This window comes from Triturus cristatus, chromosome 9 (assembly GCF_964204655.1).
Source record: "Triturus cristatus chromosome 9, aTriCri1.1, whole genome shotgun sequence".
Lineage (NCBI taxonomy): Eukaryota > Metazoa > Chordata > Amphibia > Caudata > Salamandridae > Triturus > Triturus cristatus.
The window spans coordinates 1048856497-1048877748 of NC_140592.1; the positions used below are offsets into that span (position 1 = coordinate 1048856497).

The 21252-nt window shown below is 47.0% G+C and overlaps 1 protein-coding gene across 3 annotated transcripts in view; it reads right to left on the reverse strand.

Annotated features, from left to right (window-relative positions):
* BUB1B (BUB1 mitotic checkpoint serine/threonine kinase B) overlaps positions 1-21252 on the reverse strand; it is a 350741-nt gene that overhangs the window by 274306 nt on the left and 55183 nt on the right. For all 3 annotated transcript variants that reach the window (XM_085626910.1, XM_085626909.1, XM_085626911.1), the window contains exons 3-8: positions 20430-20489; positions 18892-19036; positions 15624-15820; positions 15332-15513; positions 4918-5117; positions 4280-4374 (exon numbers count right to left, since the gene is read on the reverse strand). In XM_085626910.1, coding sequence (XP_085483036.1) covers positions 4280-4374; positions 4918-5117; positions 15332-15513; positions 15624-15820; positions 18892-19036; positions 20430-20489 — 879 coding nt within the window. The remainder of the gene's footprint in view (positions 1-4279; positions 4375-4917; positions 5118-15331; positions 15514-15623; positions 15821-18891; positions 19037-20429; positions 20490-21252) is intronic.

Here is a 21252-nt window from a genome sequence, read left to right on the forward strand (position 1 = left end):
AGGCAGCTTTAATTCTTTTTGAAGGAGCTTACGTCAATATATTGTTGAAAGTAGAACGCCTCACTGTCGGAAAAGAGAGCCTGAGGAGGGAGGGGGGGGAGAGAGACTGAAGAGGAGGGGGGGGAGACAGACTGAGGAGGAGGGGGGGGGGGGAGGAGAGAGAGGGAGGAGGGGGGGAAGAGACTGAGGAGGGAGAGAGAGAGACTGAGGAGGGAGAGAGAGAGAGAGAGACTGAGGAGGAAGAGAGAGAGACTGAGGAGGAAGAGAGAGAGACTGAGGAGGAAGAGAGAGACTGAGGAGGAAGAGAGAGAGACTGAGGAGGAAGAGAGAGAGACTGAGGAGGAAGAGAGAGAGGAGGAAGAGAGAGAGACTGAGGAGGGAGGGAATGAGGAGGGAGAGAGGGAGATGAAGAGAGAGAGACTGAGGAGAGAGAGAGGGAGAGAGACTGAGGAGGAGAGAGAGAGAGAGAGAGAGAGAGAGAGAGAGAGAGAGAGACTGAGGAGGAAGAGAGAGAGAGACTGAGGAGAGAGGGACTGAGGAGGGAGAGAGGGAGATGGAGAGACTGAGGAGAGAGGGAGAGGGGGAGGGATCCATGGAGATTCCTACGATGTAAAACGAGGATTACATGCAAGTAACTTTCCCTTCTGCATCGTAGCATCTTCATTGACAGTCATGAACACAGAATGGAGTTGCAAGTTCATTCCAAAAAGAAAAAAAGATTGTCTCTATGCTCAAACGGCTTGAGGGCGGGTAGACGTAACCAAACCAAAAAAAACAAAAAAACATTTAGAACCACAGTCTAGACAGTAATGTCTGGTGGACGTGTGAATGGACTTTCATGTAGTTGACGTACAAATGTCTGGCACTGGGACACTTTATCCAAGTAGTAGTCACTGCTTTTTCTCTTGTTGAGTGACCTCTGGAGTTACAGAGTAAAGGGTTTTGGGCTAAGTAGTGACAAAACAAAATACAAGAGACTACCTCTTTAAAATTGGGTTCCTGATTGACTGAGGTATAAGAGCTGGTCAAGCAGTAGTCACAATCTTAGTCAGGGTAAGGCACAAGCACCCTCTGGTAGCTTGGCACAGAACAGTCAGGCTTAACTTTGGAAGCAATGTCTAAAATACTTATGCAACACTTCAAACAGTAGAACAGTGAAAACACCACACAAAAAGATTTTACACCATATTAGGAAAATAGAACTTAATTTTATAAATATAACAAGACCAAAACAACAAAAATCCAATAAGCAGAACCGGAGGGATAGCGCTTAAAAGCATAATGAACAAACGGGGGTTATTGAGTTGCACTGGACCGGGTCAAACCCAAAAGTTCAGGAAGACCGCAATGGAGCGCGGGTCGGATACAGTCCCAGATTAGTCCTCTTGAAGTCTTACCTTCTCAAGTTTTAGCCAGGAGTCAAGTTTGTACAGGAGAACTTCTTTGAGCTGAAGGAGAGAGTTGATGGCGATGGCCGTCGTGGCATACAGTTGGGCCAGAGCCTCGCAGTGGTAATCCACGCGGGCATACGATCGTTGCTGTGCAAACAGACAAATTTATCCTGGCTTGCACTGATTCTATGTGCGAGCGACACAGTTCCAGAGCAAACGTGCTTGTTTGCCAAGAGCTCAAAAGCTTAACTTTAAGAGCTTGAGATCCACGCCAAGGACTGGAGAGGAACCTCGTTGGGGGGGGGCGAGTGGGGGGAGGAGGAGGTGGGCAGTCAGAAACTTGTTGAAGACAGGTCCAGAAGCTGCGGGGAGTCTGCGATGAACCTCAGGCTCAGTTCAGGAGGCCAGCAGACTAGCTCTTTGAGTTCACCTGGGATTCTGGGTTCAAGATTGGCCCAGGTCCAGTTCTTCTGAAGACAAAAGGGCAGCAGGCACCAAGTCAGCACAGCAAGGCAGCAGCTCCTTCGGAGTGGCAGTCTAGCAGAGTGACAGTCCTGTCAGCAGTACATTAGTCCTCCTTCCTGGCAGAGTAACCACAATTTCAGAGGTGTACTGAAGTGGTAGTTTATGAGGTTTAGTATTTATACCCAGGTGTGCTTTTGAAATGGGGGAGACTTCAAAGACATGCCTTTAAAGTGCACAGAGTCCCCCTCCTTCCTGCTCTGGCTCCAGAAATATTACAGGGAGGTTATGCAGCCCTTTGTGTATGGACAGGACACTGTCTATTCAGATATAAGTGAGGCTGTGCCCATCTCCTCCCTCCCATCTTGCCAGGATGGTCCATCGGGTGACACCTAAGCTCCCATTGAGTGTGGCTGTTTAGGAGGAATACATAAAGCCCAGCGGTTACCCATCCCAGGCATGTGCTCAGAGACTGGCAGCAGGAACCAAATGGCTAAAGAATATCCAACTTTTTAAAAGTGGCACTTTCAGGATTACATTTTAAAATCAGACCACTATAAGTTGTGATTTTGAATGGTGATTTCAGAGACACCAAACTTGAATCATTTACATCTTCCCATTTGGAAATTACTCTTATAAAATATAATAAGGTATCCCAATGTTATCCTACGGGAGATATCAGCCCTGCAATATGAAAAACTAACTTAAGAGTTTTTGACATGTAAAACTAAAAAAAAAAAACACATGTCCTGCTTTTTAAATACCCTGAACCCTGCCCTCTGGGATGTTCAGGGCCTACCCTACGGGTAACTTATATGTATTAAAAAGGAAGGTTTTGGCCTGGTAAGAGGGTTAACTTGCCAGGCTGACATGGAAGTTTAAAACTGTGCACAGGCTCTGCTATGGAGACCTGTTTAAAGGGCTACTTAAGAGAGTGGCACAATTAGTGCTGCAGACCCACTAATAGCATTTAAATTACAGGCCCTGAGCACATGTAATGTCACTTTACTAGGTACTTACAAGTAAATTAAATATGCTAATTTGGTACAAGCCAATCCTACATGTTTTAGGGCGAGAGCACAAGCACTTTAGTACTGATTAACAGTGGTAAAGTGTACAGCGTCCTAAAGCCAACAAAAACTAGTTCAGCAAAGAGGGGAAAAGGCAAAATGTTGAAAGAGTGACCCTGCAGAAAGGGCCATTATCAAAACTACCCTACCTGAAGATGGATTGCTTGGTTGTATACCATTCTAAGTCGACCATAGTTAACAAAAGCGGATTTGATTTTCTCAATTCATTTCTATGACGTAGATAAAACGCCAAGACGCTCTACATCTCGGCAGTGTAAAATTCACTTGGAATGGACACATCACTAAAGAAATCTGGTAAGAAGATCCATCACTCCCTCCACTTACTCCAGGTGTTGTTCCTCAAACTGCTCAGAAGTTCTCTGGGCCATTACCATGCAGTAGAGACTGCTGACAAACTAGATGTTCCTCTCCCAGCCTCCTAAGCAGACCTGTCACCAGGGTCGTCGACCCACCACAGTTAAAGGGCTACCTGGAGGTGATGGTATGACCCAGCGCTCTACATTTCCTCCCCTACTCCTCCAGATCTCCTGTGTATATGGTGCAGCCAGCCAAGGACGGGCTACTGCCATCCTGTTTTTGCTGCACTCCCAGCAGTGAGGCTCACGCAATTAACAGATCGAGCATAAAGGTCAAATTTTGGGAGCTGGCCCCAAGCATGACACCCAATTCACAGCCATAGCCCACAACTGCTCAATTAGAACTCAGCCCTGTACAAGTGACACACCCCATGTAAGAGGAGCCAACTGAGGTAGCGGCCAACTAGCAGCTCAGCTTGCCCCAATCCTTCAAGACATATTTAAACACACCAGGATGACAAAAAGAAGTGCACTTCTATTTAAACTGATACAAACCTGCGAGCAGGCAAAATGGCATCACTCACAGTGTAAGAAAGCTAATGGTTGATGTGGGTAGACACTGTCCCATGCGGAAATAAAATGGGAATGACAGTTAAACAGACCAACTGATTAAGATGGCTGACCCAAACTCCTTCATGAGATTGTGATTGAGGGTGTGTATTTATTTAAAAAACAAATAATTTTTTTAATTACATGAAGCTGGCCAGAAAATATAATTAACTTGGGAAAGAGTATCAGGAACATCTCCGTCGGTAGGGAGAATCTAAGCTAAACGATCCTGAGAGGAACCATGGTGTAGAAAATAGGGCATTTGGCCGAGTTAGTCTGCATTCTGCAAATTGGTAAAAATATATATCGCACCAGGAGCTACTGCAGAACGGTGACTCAGAAACGTCATTCAACAATAGCATTAAATTCCAAGGACTTCTCAGATAGCACTGCATGCCACGGTTGATAAAAAAAAGTAAGTTCTACTTACATAAATTGTTGTTGAGCAGATTCCTCCACAAAAGGAGTGAAGCTGGGCAAGAGAGGTGGTACATCAGCAGCAGAGGACTGGCTGGTGCGAGGCGGCTGAAAGAGAATTGTGGGCCATAAATAAAATTTTTAAAAAGCTCTGAAATGCCAAAAATACAGGAAAGCCAAAAAAGATTAGGAAGAGGGCAAAAAGCCCAACAAAATGGGGGCAGGGGATTTATGGGAGGAAAAGACCAGGAAGAGATGAACAAAGGTAAAAGCACCCCTGCATATCTGGCTGAGAAGTTCACCATCTCATATGTGACTCAGCAGACCTGCAGCCTGAAAACTAATATCGATATAGTAGGCTTTTTACAGCAATGCACATAGGTTTTGGAACAACAGCCCCTGTACCCTCGAGGATCACCCCAAATTTGGAAAGAGCTATAGACACAGTTTTTTAAAGAAACTATAAAACAATGCACTAACAGTCTACTTCTCCTCCCAAAACCCACATAGGTCTCCACTCACCCAATGACTATTTTTGCCTTTGACAAAATACAGCGCTCTTCTGCCTTATGCTAGAATTGCGACGTACAATTAGGTCATACATAAATAAACCACCCTCGTGGTCTTGTTGGCTTCCTAGCATTTGCTTACTCTTCCAGAATTCCAAGGCCTTGCTCCAAACTCATTTTCTTTTGCCCGTGCAGGCGGCGGTGCCACCCATTGTTGTGGTGTCAGTTCTTGGAGTTCAGCTCCAGGAGTCTTTTCTTCATTTTCTTGGAATACTTGAAAACGGGGACCAGTTGGGATTTGCTGCTGGGCAGGAATTTGGAGGCCAAATACCTGTCTTGCGGCTAAAAATTAACAAATATTAAATGTTAGAAACTTAACAGCATCACATCAACTGATCTTAGAAATGTTCGTATTTTGGAAAAAGGAAAATTAGTTCTGTTCAAGGCATTTTGTTCCACCATACACTATGTTTCTGCACAGAAGCTGTGAGACCTGGTTGGCTGTGGTCCCAGGGAAATCAGAGTATTAGAAATATAAATATATTCATCTAGGGCTCTGTAACTAAAAAGGCATGCAGAATCCAAAGATTCTAAAATGGTATGGTGTCTGAAGATCTGCTGCACCTTCATATCTGAACTTCAAAGATAATCTTTAAATCGGCAGCTAAAGATGTAAATGGCAAGTGTAGGAAGCTGGCTACGTAGAGTCTCCATCTGAACCTTATTGGTTTACAGGGCTTAAATCAATAATTCTAAAAGCTCTCGTGTGGTAGTGTGCGCAAGTAGGTTAGGCTTATCAGAGCGTAGTGCTAAGCATTTGCTGAACACGCAGATTCAATAAATTACACATACGCAAGAAGAAACTAGAGACCAATTTAGAAAAATAACAGTAATTTATATATATTTTAGACACCAAAAACTTCAGTATCATGTACGTACTTTAGACGTTATCACTTTTCACAGTAGAAAAAGACAGCTATAAGATTTGAAGCACGAGCCTCGAACACGGTAACGTTAAATTATGGGAGAAACATTTACTGCATGGGTAACTTGCAAACGACTAATAGGACTGATCTTCTGGACTCAGGTCAAGGAGGGGCCAAGATCCTTCGAACCACCAGCAGTTTCGATTTACCTGCCCTGGTGATTGGGAAAGTACAAACAGCCAGACCGGGTTTGGTGCAGGTCTTCTGTTCTCACTCGGTCGGTCCTTCTTTGTCTTCCTCGGTTCCCAGTAATCGAAGTCTTGACTTGATCTGTTTTCCTGGTGTCAGGGGGCCACATAAATACTCAGTTTAGCAGCGTTAAGGGGAGTGCAGGGTAATAGCCAATGGGCTTCATAATCTTGGGATCACTACACCCCCTACATGACCACTGTTTGTGGGGAGTGGGCATAACCCTCTCACAGAGTTCCTAGTTTCACCAAAAACAAGATGGTGAAACCCTTCTTTGACTCTACACTTCAGGCTGCCAACCTTAGGGGTGTGCTCAGCCTGTAAGGGCGACACCTCCTGACTAGCTAATTTTTTATTGCCTGCCCATGTCCCAAATGGGCCCCATGGCAGGGGGTGGCATCTTCCAGGTCTGGGGGACGCCAGGGTCGCATATCAAAGGTGGCAAGGGCGTTGAAGCCCTGGGCATTGATATGCTAAATCACTAGCCATTCTGCTGAAGAAGGTGCAACACAGTTCTCTGGAGCAGGCATTGTTCCCGTCCTCAGAGTGCTGGCTCTCACCTCCAGGGGGTCAGAAACTCGTCTGTGGTGGCAAGCTGGTCAATAGCAGTCAGCCAGCACACTAGAGGACTGGTAGGTTTTCAGGGGACACCTCTAAGGTGCCCTCTGAGTGCAAGTCTTAATAAATCCAACACTGCCATCAGTGTGGTTTTATTAAGAGGAGGTGTTTGATACCAAACGCCATAATTTTTTTTAGTGAATCCATTATGTAGCTGGGTAACTCATAATGCCTAGTACATACCTTAAGATGGCTTCCCTGTTCCCTTGCAATATCTAATAATCGAACTAGACATCACAGGGGCATACCTGCTTATGGAGACATGTCCTCATATGGAATATAATACACCCTGCTTTAGGGGTGACTTGCATATATTACATGCATTGTACTTTGGCCTTGCCCACAGGGAGTGGGCACGGTCGTGTTTACAGAACGGCTTGCACCCTTTCACGGATCCTGCCATGGCAGTTTGCATGTTATTTTTAGTTGTATGACAGAATCTAGCATGCGTTCAGCACGCATGCCTTTACAAAGCCAGCATTAGAACGAACGAGTCATTACGACGCGTCCCTTTAGCATGCAAGTCGTTACAACGACTTGCCTTTGGGGGGCGCTGGACTTTGGAAGAGTATAATTGACTATTCCTACTCTGGTCTGCGCAACAGTAGGGAAGATGTTGAACTTAAAATTCAAACACACTCAACCAATTCGCCTCCCTAAAGAAAGTCGCTGTAACAACTTGCTTGTTAAACAAATGCGTTATAATGACACATTTATTCGGTGTTAAGGCACAGCGTGATTCTGGCGTCGTTATAAAGGATGTTTCCCGTAATTTTCGTATCGGTCCCTTAAGGTGGCATAAGACATGCTGCAGCCCTGAAGGACCCTCTCTATTACCCATGTCCTAGGTACCAGGGGTACCATTTACTAGAGACGTACAAGGGTGCTAAAGAACAAGTTACTTACCTTCAGTAACGCTTTTTCTGGTGGATACAGTATCTTCCTGAGGATTCCTCACCTTATGAATATCCCCTGCGCCAGCATTCCGCGGAATTTTTTCCTAGCTCTCCACGCAGACGAGGGCGTCCGCTCCGCTCGCGACTCCGCATGGCATCACCGGAGCCATAAGAGAGCCTCGTTGATGTGATGACGTCAGTTCCAACCATTTTTTCCGTGCCTCCGAGGTGAACAGGTGGACCGACAACAGATTCAAAGTATACAAAGTACACAACATTTGAACCAATATACACAGTACAAAATCAACAAGCATTGGCATAGCCAATAGGTCTCGCTTTTGGGACCTTATAAGCATTTAGTTATGCAACTGTTGCATGGCTAAACACTTAAAAGGTCCCAAAGGCGAGACCTATTGGCTATGCCAATGCTTGTTAAAGGGTTAGTGTCAAGGGTTGAGCCAGCTGAGGCGGTGCGGGTTGCAGCACACCAGCTCGGCTCAGCATTGCCGTGGCTCTAGCAGCCCGACAGAAATAATTTGATGCCCCTCTTTAATGATCACTGCATGCGAAGAAATCAGTTCCATATCACCTCTAGGCAGTGGAGTAGTAAAATGCCTCGGCACCAGCCATTCACACGGGCACAAAGTGAAAACGAGTGCACGAAAAGAAGTAGGCTCCGTGGGTCCCGCTTAAATAAGCCACTGCAACCGTAATGGTCAAAATAGCTGTGCCTAATAAAGGCAGAAGCTGTGGCATAAACAAAGATGGCGAGTTAAACTGCTAGAAAATTATTGCTCCGCAACGCGACGATTGCAACATTACACAACTCACCGCTGGCGGCGGTACCTGAATGAATTAAATATCCATGCCCCTAGGAGGCAGGAGCTGTGGCTAAAATTAACTCCAGTTAAGGTGACTGGTGCTACAAAAGATATCGCAAACTGTAAAAATGTGCAGTTGCGGTGCAAGTGAGAGTCATTACCTTGTGAGTAAACGCACCGTCTTCACAAACCCTCCGAACCACCAGAGGCTTGTGGGGTGAATTTGCGGGTCTCCTAACAGCGATGGGGCTTTCTTAAAGTCAAGAGCGATCTGTGCGGTCTCTGACGGCACAACCTGGAGGTGAGAGCAGCCTCTGTGGTCTCGGGGGCGCCCCCCGCACATGGGAGCTGCCCTGGATTGCAGTGAGCCTCGAACCCTCCCGCCTACGGGAGCTCTCGACTTAAGCTACCGCTATGTTGCTATGAAGGCGCTTAGTATGGAGAGCAGGATATCGGCCTGGGTGGAGGTAAAAAGATAGATTGGCTGCATGGCGCTGGAAGGATAATCAAGGCCAGTCCCGGAAGCAGGCTTTTCCATCGACAGCTCGCTTTAAGCGAGGGCGGAAAACAATATGAAAGTTGCAGCCAAACACACTGATGTCTAGCAGGAGAGAGACTGGAGTAACCTCCGGAGCTGCCGACTTTGGACGTTGGGAACGGGATTCGAGTCTCTGCATCGTTAACAGTTTTACTCTAGATGTCTGTGACAGTGACATGCATATTTTCATGTAAGAGAAGCTTTAACTGTTACCCTTTCTAAGTTTGTTCTGAGTTGGGAGAGGATTTTGCATCTGCTGGGCTGAAACTGTTCCGTTTGACTCTTGGCTCTGCTGGGTGTATTGTACCTGTTCTGCCTCCAAACAAAGCGTGCACAACTCCTGCATGTGGTGTGCCTCATGTATGTGTGAAGAAAGCATGGGCTGCTGTTCCACACACTACCTGTGATGATGATGCTGAGTGTCAGTTAGTGATCACAGACAATATGTTGTATTCAGTTTATATTCAGTCCAGGTCTCGGTGGTTAGTTTATTGCGACTGATACTAAGACTAGATTATTGGTAAAGTAGCAGTTTATAAAAATATATACCCTGCCACACAGCAGCAGTGGCCGCTGAAGGGATGGGTTGCGGGTACTTAGAGGGACAGAGCAGAGAAAAATATGCACGGGTACTAGAACAAGCCCGGGAGTTGTGGTGGACGCGCGGCCGCGAGTCGCACTCTGTGGTGGGGGAGGAACGTTGAAACGCGCGCTAGGGATAGACAGCTCCTCGCGCTATAAGGAAGTGGGATAAGGGAGGGGGTAGGGGAGAGAGGCACGCAGGCTGGCAAATGGTGAGCACTTTTGCGGCCGCTTTGATGTTCTCAGTGGGCGCGCGGCTCACTGATCACGCAGGCTGCCAAATGGTGCGCGCGCCCAGCGCACATGCACTGTATTTGGAGGCCTGAAAGCACTAGTTTGCACTTCCAAATCCCCCCCCGTTTACTAAAGCTCTCGCGAGAGCAGCGCTAAAGCACTGGCTCAGGCGAGACCTAAAAAGGAAAGCTAAATAACATCAGCTTTTCCTATAAATGTACCAGATAGAAAAAAGATACAAAGTAAAACAACAAGCCAAATAAGGCATCCTTTTAGGTATACAAAGGTGGACAACGGGGAGGAGGGTGGGTCAGTGAAGAATCCGCAGGCAGATACTGTATTCACCAGAAAAAGCATTACCGAAGGGAAGTAACTTGTTCTTCTGATGGATACATCTGCCTGCGGATTCCTCACCTTATGAATAGATTCCCACAGCAATCCCACTCCCAGAGGAGGGTGTCCACCTTTCCTATTGCAAAATGTCCTGCAAGACAGAGCGCGCAAAATGCCCCCCCCTCCTCATTTCGAAATCCAAGCAATAATGCTTCGCGAAAGTGTGGAGGGAGGGCCAAGTCGCAGTCTTACAAATGTCCACTACACGAACACCTTTGGCCAAAGCAGAGGTGGAAAACTTAGCCCTAGTAGAATGAGCCCTAATACCCTCAGGTGGTTCCTTACCAGCAAGGGCGTAGCAGATCTTGATGCACAAGATGATCCACCTGGATAGAGTGCGCTTGTGCACAGCTTTGCCTTTTGAGTTTCCAACGTAGCCCACGAAGAGCTGATCGTCCCAACGTAAGTCCTTTGTTTTGTCCAAATAAAAGCTCACCGCTCTTTTAGGGTTCAGGCGGTGAAGTCTCTCCTCCTCCTTGGAAGGGTGATGATAAAACACAGGGAGAGTTATGGACTGCCCCAGATGAAAAGGAGTAACTACCTTAGGCAGAAAAGCAGCCCTGGTCCGGAGGACCATCCTTTCAGCATGTATGGCCAAAAAACGGGGGTTTTGAACTAAGAGCTTGAAGCTCACTCACCCTCCTTGCTGAGGTAATGGCTAAAAGAAAGACTTGTTTTAAAGGACAAAAGCCTCAAAGGACAGCTATGAAGGGGTTCAAAAGGGGAACCCATCAAAAAAGTCATAATAAGATTAAGATCCCACTGGGGAATAATAAAGGGAGTAGGCTGAAACCTATTGGCAAGGCCTTTGATAAATCTCAAAACTATAGACTTAAATAAATACAGCTGATCAGGAAAGCCGATAAGGCCGACAAATAGCCCTTAACCGTGGCCACAGCACAACCCTGCTGAGCCAAGGAAAGAGCAAACTGAAGAACATTGGACAAGCGGGCCCTTAAAGGGTCAATGGATCTCTCTCCACACCATTTAATGAATCTTGACCATCTGTAGGAGTAAATGGACTTGGTGGAGTGTCGTCTGGCCGATAAAATAACATCCACCACATCAGGCGGGAGAGAGATCTCCAGGCATGAAGGTGCAGGCTCTGGAGGTGGGGGGGTGTAGAACCTGCCCCTGCGACTGCGAGAGGAGGTCTGCCCTGAGAGGGAGACGGCGCGAAGGGTGCGATGAGAGTTGAAGTAGATCTGTGTACCACACCCTTCTTGGCCAATCCAGGACGATCGATATGACTTGGGCCCGGTCTTGTCGAATCTTCCTCAGAACCCGAGGAATCAAGGGTATGGGAGGAAACGCGTAAAGGAGTTGAGAGTTCCAACTCAACCGAAACGCGTCCCCCAACACCCCCTGCAGCGGAAATTGGAGACTGCAGAATGACAGTTAATGCGTGTTCGAGAGTGGCAAACAAGTCCACCCGAGGAGTCCCCCACGTCCAGAAGACGTGGCCGGCGGAGAACTGCCGACTGACTGTCCGTACGCACGTTCAACACCCCGGCCAAATGATTCGCCATCAAGCAAATCCGATGGTCCTGAGCCCAGGACCAAAGCCACAACACCTCTCTGCAGAGATGGTACGACCCTACTCCTCAATGCTTGTTGACATACCACATCGCGGTAGTGTTGCTTGAGACAGATTGCCCTCCACGCTCCACCAAGACAGATCCACCGCAACTTCTCTGGAGACCCTGACTGACTGAGATTTCTGTTGTGCTGATATCACTGCCTGCGGAGACACCACTGGAGCGCCCTCATGTGCCAGTGGTTGACCAACAGAATGCAGGAGGCGAACAGACCGAACAGGCGAAGGAGCTTCAGAACTGGAACAACTGCTCCACTGTGGAATAAAGGGATCATCTCCTGAATGTCGAAAATTCTTTGTGGAGGAGGAAATGCTAGACACGCAGTAGTGTCCAGTACCGCCCCTATGAACAGGTTGCGCTGAGGGCACCAGGTGAGATTTGGGTACATTGATTGAAAAACCCAAGTTGAACAACAGTTGAGATGTTATCCGCAGATGATGAAGCACCATCTCTGGCGACTCCGCTTTGAGCAGCCAGTCGTCCAGATAGGGGAAAACAGGAATCCCCGACCTTCTGAGATGAGATGCCACCACTGCCATCACCTTTGTGAAGACTCGAGGTGCAGTAGTAAGACCAAACGGGAGGACCGCAAACTGGTAGTGTTGCGACCCAACCGTAAAACGTAGATACTTCCTGTGCGACTTTAGAATTGAGATGTGAAAATACGCATCCTGCAAGTCGATCGACACCATCCAGTCCTCTTGCTGAAGCACCTGAAGAACCTGAGCAAGGGTCAGCATCTTGAATTTCTCCTGCTTCAGGTAAAAATTCAAGACCCTGAAGTCCAGGATCGTCCTTTTTGGGAATCAGGAAATACCGGGAGTAGCATCCCTGACCCCTTTCCTGCTCTGGAACCACCTCTATCGCACCTTTTTGTAGTAATGCAAGAACCTCCTTCTGCAGAAGAATCAAATGGTCCTCCAAGCAATAACCTTGGCAAGGAGGGTAAGGAGGAGGAAATTCCCGAAAGGGAAGGGCGTACCCATTCTCTACAAGGTTTAAATCCCAACGGTCTGTCGTAACCGATTTCCAACCCCTACAGGACCCACATGATCCAGGATGGGGCATCTAGGGCTGCTTTCCTGCAGTACCAGAGGGAGCGTGGAAGGCAGAAGAGGAGGAGGAGAGATTGCGGGCAGAACCACGTTGGCGACCTTTGGATCTTCCTCTATGAGATTTATAGAGCGGATTTTGCTGCTGAGGCTGACGGAGGCCTTCCAAAACCTCAATATTTCTTGTAGCCGAAACCGCTTAACTGGGTCTGCAACCCCAAGGATTTCGCAGTGGTTCTGCTGTCTTTAAACCTTTGTAAGGCCGAATCTGCTTTTTACCCAAAGAGCTTCGACTCATCAAAGGGCAAATCAACAAGAGTGGCCTGGACATCAGGGGAAAATCCAGAAGAACGCAGCCAAGCCTGCCTTCTTGTAGCTATGGAGGAGCCCATAACTCTGGCTACTGAATCAGCCGTATCCAGGCCTGATTGAATAACCAGTCTAGCCGCAGCCTGAGCGTCTGACGGAACCTCCATAAAGTTTCCCCTCTCTTCATCAGGCAACTTGTGGGCCAATTGCTTTGCCGAGTTCATCAAAGCATGTATGTAGAAGTGGCATTGGTTGATTTCAGTGCCATGCTAGAAGAGGAGAAAAACTTTTTAGCTGACTGTTCCATTTTCTTTGAGACCCTGTCAGCTGGGGCCTCTGGAAAAGCACCGGATGATTGCTTGAAGCAGGATGCTTGCAACACCAGACTCTCTGGAGATGGGTGAGAAGAGAGAAAATCTGGATCCCCTGGAGCAGTCCTATACCGTCTAGCGCCAAACTTCGATGATACGATCCAAAGGGGCTTCATTAAAAGGTAACAGAGGCACAACAATGGAGGAAGGTGAATGCAAAACCTACATCAACAAATTTGGTTTATATTCAGCAGTAGGTAACTGCAAATCTAAAAGCTCCGCAGCTTTCCTCATCACCAAATGGTAGGGAGCTACCTCTTGAGGAGGTGAAGCCCTGTAGAAGAGAGCTTCCACTCAGGGGAGGTGTCCAATCCACTCGCCTCCTGAATTCCCTCAAATTCATCCAGAGACTCCTCCAACTCGCCCTCCTCTACTTCCTCTCTACGATACTGCTCCTCTTATAAAAGCCTCTGAGCCTCTCTCCGTGAACGAATCCGTGGACGCGGCGTCGGTGGCGCTGTACGTGGCGCCGACTGCTCCGGAGCCGGCATCGAGGGAGGCTCCGATGGAGGCACAAGATCCACACGAGGCCGAGAGGAAGGCTCTCCAGACGGCGCCGAAGATTCTATGAACGGCGTCGAGACTCTCGGCACCCGAAATTGCCATGTCGGCACCATCGGTATGAAGGGTGCCTGGGCATAGTGTTGTGGCACGCCCAAGTTGAATGCCAGTGGACCCACTGGACCAGAAGGTGCTCCGGATGGGAAAGCCACCCTTTGAAAAACTCCGTACATGGCATTTAAAAAATGTGACGGATCCGCCCCTGAAGCCGGAAATTGTGGATATGGATTCGGACCAGTATCCAAACGGGGAGTGTCCGACATCTGAACGATCGGATCCACTGCCGAATCCACCGGTTCAATCTCAGGCACAGGAGAAGATGGAACATCCTGAACCGGCTCTGCTTCGGAAGCTGGTGAATCCCCCGGCGCCAGAGACTGCGCCGGAGTGCCTCTAGGCGAAGGAAACTTCTCCGGAGTCGCACGAGGAGAAGGAGAGGGCGAAGGAGAAACAAAGTCCTTACGGCGACGTCGAGGGGCATGCGAAGGCGATCTCGAAGCCTTACCCTTTGTCGAGCGGCGCCGAGATCCAGGTCTTCTCTTTTTCTTAGTTCTTCTCGACTTCGACGAATGTGAAGTCAACGACTTCGACTTTTCACGCTTGCGCCCTCTACCTTCTTTCTTCGCCTTGGCCAGAAATAACTTTGCTTCCCGTTCCTTAAGTGCATTAGGGTTCATATTCCTGCAACAGGAACAGTCCTCCACGTCGTGATCAGATGATAAGCACCACAAACAATATTCATGGGGGTCAGTGATGGACATGTGACCCCCACATTCCCTACAGGGCTTAAAACCAGACTTTCTCGAAGAAGACATCACTTCTAGCAACACTTACCACTGAAGAAACAAAGTAACTCCACAAATATGGAGAGTGCTAGAAAACCGTTACGCGTCGACGGCGCAGAAAAAAGGGAACTGACGTCATCACGCCGACGAGGCTCTCTTATGGCTCCGGTGACGTCATGCGGATTCGGGAGCGGAGCCGACGTCCTCGTCGGCGTGGAGAGCTAGGAAAAAAATTCCATGAAATGCTGGCGCAGGGGATATTCATAAGGTGAGGAATCAACAGGCAGATGTATCCATCAGAAGCTCTTATCAATTGGGTCACAATTGAACAGGTCAGTTTTAGAGGAAAGATTACTGGCACTGGAGCCTGGTTAGAAGGCTTTAGTGCACTGTCAGTTGAAAAACAAGCATAGGGTAGTTCAAATGGGGGCAAAAAGTGGGGGAACATCTTCAAAGAAGACCAACTTCCTACAACAAGCATCCAAAAGCTATATATTGGTGGGGCTAAACAGCAGGAGGAATGTTCAAGAATTTCTTGGTCTCGCTATGCTGCGCTTTGGCCAACAGTTCTCTTCAGGTATGCGGATACTGAAGAAAGGTGGACATACAAGTTCTGTACTTACGCTTGGCAAATTCACCAACACGGCTAACAGGGGCTCTTGCTTTCTTCTTGCCTCTACACTTCAAATCCGCCAGGGAGCTTCTCTGGAGTTCAGATGCACCCAAAAGACCAGAATCTTCTACCTCTGCGTCTTCCTCATTTATACCCTGAAGCACTTGGCGAGACAAGCGAGCTTGAAACTCTCTAGGACGAAGGGAGAAGGAAAACATTGTTACTTTCACACTGGCATGGATACGGCAACTCATGATGAACCAAAGATTGATTATCTCCTCCTCCTGGAGCAAAAGATTTACCTATGGTGACACTGCAGTTTTTCCACTGGCTCTGCTTTACGCTGAAGTCCTTCTTGGAAGATAGAATCTGCTTTCTTGTGGTTGCCTCGAGCCTCGTATACCTCTGCCCAGGTGACATATAGCACAGCATGTGAGGTCCCAATCTCTTGACTGTGTAGATAACTATAAAGGTCCAATGGTTCGGAACACGCATTTGCCTGAAATAACCCCAGAGTAAAACGAGATCAACATTGTGTTAATACCAGTTAAGGATAGATGTGCCACTTCTAGTAGTTAAATGGCAAGAAAGATGAGGTTCTAACTTTCTGCCCTGCAGAGCATTCAAATTAGGTTTCAGAAAATGCAGATTGCCCTGAATTATTTATGGCAAGTCTAACAAAACAATGAGGAAGCTATTTCACTTTAAATGTAAACAACTAACATGAAGGAGGGTATTACAGCATTAGTACTAAGCATTGGACCCTGTAGGGATGGAATAACCTCTTAGGTCAATGGCACATTGCCTTTATTGCAGTAAAGTGAAGTAGGTGTGGGGAGCAGGAAGCGCGTCAGATCATCCGTAAGTGGAAGCCACATAAATGTAATAATTTAAAGCATTCGACGTGACTGGAAAGGAGAACTGCGCTAATTATTTTGACAGTGTGGGAGGCCAATGTTTGATGACATTGCCCGGTTCATTTTTAGGAGAAGGTGTTGTATGCTTTTTGGGTCTCCCAGGGATAGGTCACCAGGTGAGCGGGGAACAAAAGAGATGAAGTTGGAACTACAGAACTATTATCTCACACTGCTATGCTTTGGAATAATCCCCCAATGCAAGGAATTTATTTAATTGTGAGGAGTGAACATGGATGCGAAAAAGGCTTCTAGGGTTTAATGCAGACAACTGAGTAGCCAGGCCTTAGAAGGCAGAAAGGGTGGGATATAATGGGAGGAAAGATTGGGAGGAAAGGTTAGGAGGGAAGAATGAGCAGAGGGGAGGATTGGAGAGGTCAGTGATGGACTGCTGCAAGGCCTTGCCTTTCTGGTACCAAGTTATTGGATTCTCTTTCCTCAAAGGTCTATGCGGCAAGCCAAAAGTTACAGAAGACAGGCCACGGAAAGGACCCAGCAGACATGAAAAAGCAAGTGGCGATGAGATGCTGACGCTCTATCAGGAGAGTGGAGTTCTGTACGATTTAGATGGGGATAGGGGCTTGGAATTTTACCAACACCCCATTATATGTATACATTAAATGTATGCATTGGTGGAATTCAAGTGGCAGGGTGTGGGTATGACATCTGACCCTGCCACCAGGGTAAAAATAGATGCTGGCCAACATGGACCATTAGTAATTCTTGCAGAGCAGTTTCTGTGCCGTGGAGATGAGCAGAGCCTGTACTTCTATTTCTCAATAAATTGCTGCAATAAAGATTTTAGTTCAGCTGCAAGGTATTCTTTGAACCTGGGTATGAAATGTAATTTTGAAATGGGCCTCTAGTTTGAGAAATCAGTAGAACTGCCTTTTTTTTTACGAAGTTATTAAGAATTGGCCTCCTAGATTGAGCCGTCAATAGTAGAAGCTTTTGTAAAAGTCTTGTGCTGTTCTCAAAGCAGCTTTATACAGAGGCAGAAGGACAACAGCCATGAAGGTAAGCATCGCTCTGATGTAGGCAAATCTATTCACTGCCTTTTGCTGTGCTGGGGGGTGCGAAGAGGAGGCGGGTTTAGGGTCTGATCGGACACTTTCGGGAAGCAAGAAAATCTAGCAGTTAAAGGGGTTTAGCAGATTGTGGAATCGCTCAGTGGAGCATAAAGGGGCAGCCTATGATCAGTCATGTAATACTCAACCATTATCCATTTCACCAGGAGGATGGAGTTAACTCATTTAATGGCAATGGCTGAGTTAAAGGCCTTTGCACTGGTTAATGTACTGCTAAGGACCTAAACTCAAAGTATTACCGCAGGCTGGGGGGGGGGGGGGAGGGGAGAGGAGGTCTAACATTTGCAACAGAGGTTCACAGTGATATCCATACACCCTGGCCAGCAGAGGAGTCGCTTCCGAGCCATAGCACGTCCCCCCAGGGATAATGTCTGCACCCCACCACTAGCACAGGTCCTGCCTTTCATCCCAGTTCAATTCAAAGGCTGGGGATAAGGACACTTGGTGTGGTGTCTCTATGATCTGTCAGCCAGGAGAGGTGAAAGGCGCTAGCCCCATTGATGAACTGTCCTCCTTGGCCTCAAAGCGTGGTTAGAGGGGCAGGGCTGGGCAAGAGTGTGAACAAGGAGCAAAGGGAATGCCAGCTGCAGAGCAAGGGGCGAGAGTGAGGGAAGGGAGCAAAGGGAATGCCAGCTGCAGATGAAAGGGAAAGTGTGGACAGACAGCAAAGGGAATGCCAGCTGCAGAGGAAAGGGAAAAAGTGGACAGGGAGCAGAGGGAATGAAAGCTGCAGAGGAAATGGAAAAAGTGGACAGGGAGCAGAGGGAGCAGAGTGTAGCTCACAGGTTAGAGGAGGCATACCCTGAAGCAGAGATCAGACCCGGGACCTGGGTTCGATTCCCGACGCGGCAGGGTCCAGAGCCCAATCGTCCACGGACTCGATAATTCTCGCTTCGGTGCCCACTCTAAGCACGAGTTCACACTATGCAGCTCTGGGCAACAAGCCTGCTTAATCTCCACAACGGCCCCCCGCGGCGGGATGCCTGGCTTTCACCTTGGGGATGCCCAGTACGGGTTATCTTACAGGGAAAAACCAGGACGGGTTCCCAATGCAAGCACCAAGATACCCGTAGGGTGATACCTGCGCTCTATAAGTACATCAATCAATCAATCAATCAACGCTGCAGAGGAAAGGGAAAGTGCGGACAGACATCAAAGGGAATGCCAGCTGCAGAGGAAAGGACTATAGGTTCTATGAGCAAGAGGCTGTTCAGTGAATAATATCCGATTTTCTGCTGAGGAGAACAAGGGAATGCAGACAGTTTTCCACTTGTTATAGAACAGGATTACACATTTACCCGTCCAGTTTTAGGTTTATGAAAATACAGAGCATATTTTTAGTTTGCACGTTATGGAAGGCAGTCTATGTGCATATATGATTGGGTGCACGGAACAAAGCGTGGTCAAAATAAAAATTACGTATACTACTGGTCATTCCGTGAAGGCAATATTGCAAATTCAGACTGCTGCGCTTTCGCCTACAAGAATATCGGTCCTGAAATTAAGAGAATTTTTTTTTATTTTTTATTACAGGATTTGCACAAACCCATCCAAAACAAAATACTCACAAACTTGAGCCAAAAGTTAAGATAACGCAAGTCCTGGAAATATTTCTTCTCCTCGTGAAACACTTTCACGGCTCTCTCCACCAAAGCCGGGAGGATGCTCTCTTTGCCACCATGGGGGAAGGACTGCTCGGCCCATTTGGCGTATCTGTTGAGTCAGAAACAAAGGAGGGATGGATGCAAAGGTTGAAGCAATACAATCTATTTAAAATAAGGCACTGGCACACTTAAGCAAAGCTAGGCGTACCCCTGGGGGCCAGGGTTTAATTCTGAGTTTAGAAGCCACCACTGACGGATGGATTACAACACTTCAGAGCCTTCACAATTACAAAGCATACTGGCACAGAAGACCAAAATGTAAGGCGTACTGGCAAAAGAAGACCGGTTTCACGCTGTGCACAGTCCAGTTTGGAAACATGTTTTTTTTTCTTCAAGGCTATGACAAGGTGGACCTCCTTACGATATACAAGGACATCTCAATTTGGGCTGCAGTCAGAAGGAAATCTCAATTTGAGCTGAAGTGGGAAGGAAATCTTGATTTGGGCAGCAGTGGGAGTTACCAGCTAAATCGGAGGGACCCCTTTGGGGTTTTGCATAGACACATTTCACCATTTAAAACCCTGTTGAAAAGCACACCGAAAGGTTAGCTGAAACAGCAATGTCACCATTCACCATTTCTGTGCAAAAAATCCATAAAGTTGTGGCAATACCACACCTGAAATTTACTGCACTTCGCAGTATTTAGAAATTCCAGATAGGGTCATTTTACAAAGCAAGTCATGAGAAGCTGCAATGAGGCCCTAATGTGGAGACAAGTGATTGTCCCGGATACCCTTACTTAAGCTCGGTTTATCACTACAGGTAACACTATTATTGTACCACAGAAGCTTACAATTGATTGGAATAAAACACAAACATAAGTCAGCAACTTACTGAAAGGGCATATTAAATGCTCAAAGAAACTGAAAAGAAGAAAACGTTTTTTCAGGTAAAAATGCACTTCGAACGGCTTATAAAAGGCACTGTGGAAACAGACTATAGAGATTATCAAAATAATCACAGGAGGAAAAATAACAAGATAGTATTTTAAAACTTTTCAAAGGGCTGTCTGTACATCCCACCAACTCCAATAGGAACATTACACATTACCGTACAGTGGACTATAGTGCTGGAACATTTCACTAGCCATGGAACTTGCGACAGCACCAATTACCCATAATTCTCCTCTTCACAGTCCTCATGTATGATGTTAGCCCACCCCAAAGAAAGGAGCCTTATTACTCTACAAATACCTTTCTTGGGTTTAAGTTTCCCCATTGATCCTACAATACATCAGCTTCCACAAAATATTTAGAAAATATCAGGCAGAAACACAACAGAGCAATGAGAGAATGTCCAGATATAGCCAAACAGGACCAAACCCCTAAATCGATGGGGCTAGAAGATTAACTTCCAGCAAAAGGTTACAATAGAACATTCTGTTTCAGAAAAAAAATGAGAGCAGAAGAGTATCTTGACAGACATTAAAAACAAATACTGACCGGTCCCAGACATCCAAAGGATCATCTCCAGTGTAAGAGCGGATTTCCTGTTCAAATGCCCTGTAAGAAGGAGGCTGAATAAATACTCATCACTAGATAGATGTAAATTCAACAAAAAATAGTTAAAGTAGGTGTGCCATCTTTATTTTGATACTAGGCTGGTGCAGAAAAAGGAGTGGCGGGAGGATGAGACTACAATACACCAGGCTGGTAAAAGCAGAAGGTACGAGCAGGTAGTGTAAGAGCACCACGAGGGTGGAGAAGGGTGGACAAGGGCCCAGTCCACAATATGCGAATCAGGAAAACAGACCGTGAGAGGTAAGAGACATGTGGGACAGAGCCAGGCACCAGTTGGCGTAAAAGGCAGTAAAATGTGTGAGTAAAAGCCTGTGGTGTAGAGCGTAGAGTACGTGGTGCACAGTAGAGAGCAGTGGCGTAGAGCACAGTGGCACAAAAGTGCAGTGGTGCAGAGTAGATTGTTATAGAGTAGGGTGAAGTGGCGTAGAGTGGAGTGGTGCAGGGTAGAGTGCCATGGTATAGAGTGTAACATCATACAATAAAAAGGTGACGAGGGGAGTGGCATAGAGTGCAGTGGTGCAGAGTAGATTAGAGTAGCGCACAATGGACTGAAGTAGGGTGCAGGAATGCAGAGTTGAGTGTTAAAGAGCATCATAGAGTGGAGTTGTGTAAAGTAGTTTGGAGTGGCCTAGTCTGGAGTGGTGTAGAGTGCAGTGGTGTAGACTAGAGTGGCGTAGAATGGATTGGCATAGAGTTGAAAAGTGCAGAGTAGAGGTGTAGAGTGAAGAAGAGTAGCTTGAAGTGA